This window comes from Ptychodera flava (assembly GCF_041260155.1).
Source record: "Ptychodera flava strain L36383 chromosome 23 unlocalized genomic scaffold, AS_Pfla_20210202 Scaffold_24__1_contigs__length_23054250_pilon, whole genome shotgun sequence".
NCBI classification, from domain to species: Eukaryota; Metazoa; Hemichordata; class Enteropneusta; family Ptychoderidae; genus Ptychodera; species Ptychodera flava.
The window spans coordinates 10,980,032-10,982,517 of NW_027248278.1; the positions used below are offsets into that span (position 1 = coordinate 10,980,032).

Below are 2,486 nucleotides of genomic sequence, written 5' to 3' on the forward strand. Positions count from 1 at the left end.
AATGACGTGTAACTTTTCGCAGCTGGAATGCAAAATGAGAATTCTGTTGTAAACGAAAATAGTGCACACGTGGACCAACGTTGTGTACAAACAGAGACGTCCTACACTATGCGAGCGTCTGCACTCGATTTTCAATAAATTATGTAAATGCAATGAATAAAGCTAAAGGAAATATTTGATTTTCCATTCTCAAATCATAGTCTCTCCATCCATCTCTGTTAACCTCTAGGCTACAACACAAACAATCCTCAGGGGGACAGTCAACAAAATCTGAGACATATATTAATGAACAAGCTATTACCTAAGAGTCACTACTCATGTCTAACAGAAAAATACAACATTTGGTAACATACACACTGCCTCAGAGTACACAAATTATCATGGGATGAAACCATAAAGTACCTGGACAGAAAGGTATATCGCGAATCAACATGATGTCATTTGACATAAATCTCTTCTGACCAGCGGTCTCAGTATCATTTCTTTAATACTTGTAGAATGAATTTGAACAGCGCACGAACAGCAAATATATTAAAGTCACTGGATACCCCATCCCAGTGATAATGTTTCCTGGTTCGTTTTTGTAAGATCTTATTCCCTTCTAAGTTAGGGAGCCGCCATTCTTTATGGCCTGGGGGTCAAAGGAATGTGAGGGCGGTCGTTTAGAGATAGATGAAGGATCTTTAGATGTAGGGTGAGCACAGTGAAAACACTTACCTGCTAGGACAATATGAGATGAATTTTCTCCTTAATTTCACAGTCTTTCACTTGTTCCCGGTCGCATGATCAACCAAACGACTTCTATTTCCGTCTATATTCATGTCAGCAAGAAAACGCTGGATGAGGTAATGTGTTTGTTGTTATTCTAGTCACGCCCTTAGCGCTTTCCCGCCAAGCGCAATTTGCGCGCCGATGTGTATGGGACCGGATAATATACTGTGATATTCTCAAACAAAATTAGAGAAAACCAAGGAGAACAAATTCGGTTATTTTTGTAACGTGCCGAAGAACACCTAGCAGAAAATTGACAGTATGGGTTTCACTCTAGAGGCATTGAGAGCAAAAATTGAACTTTCCAGCAGCCGACCTCATGGCGTGGTGTTGGTGGACTATTGGAAATGATACACAGGTGGCAACGTGGGCAACATCTATGATTCAAGTCTGTGGCAAGCAATCCCATTGCTCTTTCTTCTTGTCATTGCATTGAAGGCGTTGATATTATGTGCTGGGGACATAGAATTAAATCCAAGGCCATCTACAGAAAAAGAAGAGTTAAATTACGTAGCGGTACCAGGCTGGTGAATTACCCAACGGAGCTCAGTACAGAGTCAGAAATAAAAACGAGTGTTGGAACAATGATTCTTGGTCAGCTACAAGAAATGGGGAAGGAAATGAATGACAAAACTGGAGGAAGTTAACAAAACCATTAGTGACATGACGACGGAAATGGAAGACCAATTCAGCATTTTGAATTGCAAACTGGATTCACTACATTCTGAGGTAAATAGCTTAAAACAAAAAATGATCGGATAGAAAAAAACCTGATGCAAAATGAGCTACAAAAGCAATGGCATGAAATGGAAGGTCGTCGAGAAGGAATGACTGAGCTGAGCGACGAGAAAGATGACCTAGAAAACCGTTATCGCAGGAATAATGTACTGTTTTACGGCGTAGAGCAAGCAGGTCATCCAGAATCTTGGGAGGCTACAGAGAAAAAAGTCAAAGAAATTATCAAAGATACCATGCAAATTGAAAAAGATGTCCAAATAGAACGGGCCCATAGAATCATGAATGCTCCCATAACGAAAGGATCAAAGCCTATCATCGCTAGTTTCTCATCGTGGAAGGATAAAGAGCTGATATTACGCAATGGAAGGAAACTGAAGGGTACAAACATCTCTGTTGATGAGGATTTTTCGCCTAGGATGAGGAGTATAAGAAAGAAACTCTTTGCAAAACGGAGAGAACTCCTGGAGCAAGATAAGAACATAAAAACGTCTGTGAGATATGACAAATTGATAGTGTTTAGGGGTGGCAGGTCGTCTGTGTACAAGCCTTTGAGCAGAGTACCGGCGACCCCATCCCTTTAAAAGTGCCAATGAAAGTGAGGGACGAAATTAAGCGATCAAATTCGGTCTGAGGCATGCGAAAGGGAGAGTCACCAGCTTTCGACTTTTAGCATTTATTTCACCTTGACCTTTTAAAACCCCGACACGATATCCACGGAAGTACACCGCGCTGTGCTGTGCATTAGCAAATGGCTTAGTGAATTAATCATTGACATTTCTGATAGAAATATTGATGAACACGTGTGTCCAAACACTAAGAAGTTGATATATTCATCTAAATGATAATATAAATGAACCATTTTGTATTAATCTTCAGATCCCTTTTTTAAAGATAATATTTAAATAATAATATACATACATGATGTAGATATAACAGCCAAGGCAAACAACTTCTTGTGGGACACAGTAGATGATGTT

The 2,486-nt window shown here is 39.9% G+C and overlaps 1 protein-coding gene across 1 annotated transcript; it reads left to right on the forward strand.

The window, feature by feature from the left end:
* The first annotated feature begins 1,577 nt into the window (after nucleotides 1–1,577).
* On the forward strand, nucleotides 1,578–2,090 carry LOC139124421 (uncharacterized). Its single transcript, XM_070690554.1, has one exon. The coding sequence runs from the start codon at nucleotides 1,578–1,580 to the stop codon at nucleotides 2,088–2,090; it is 513 nt and encodes a 170-aa protein (XP_070546655.1).
* The last annotated feature ends 396 nt before the right edge of the window (nucleotides 2,091–2,486 follow it).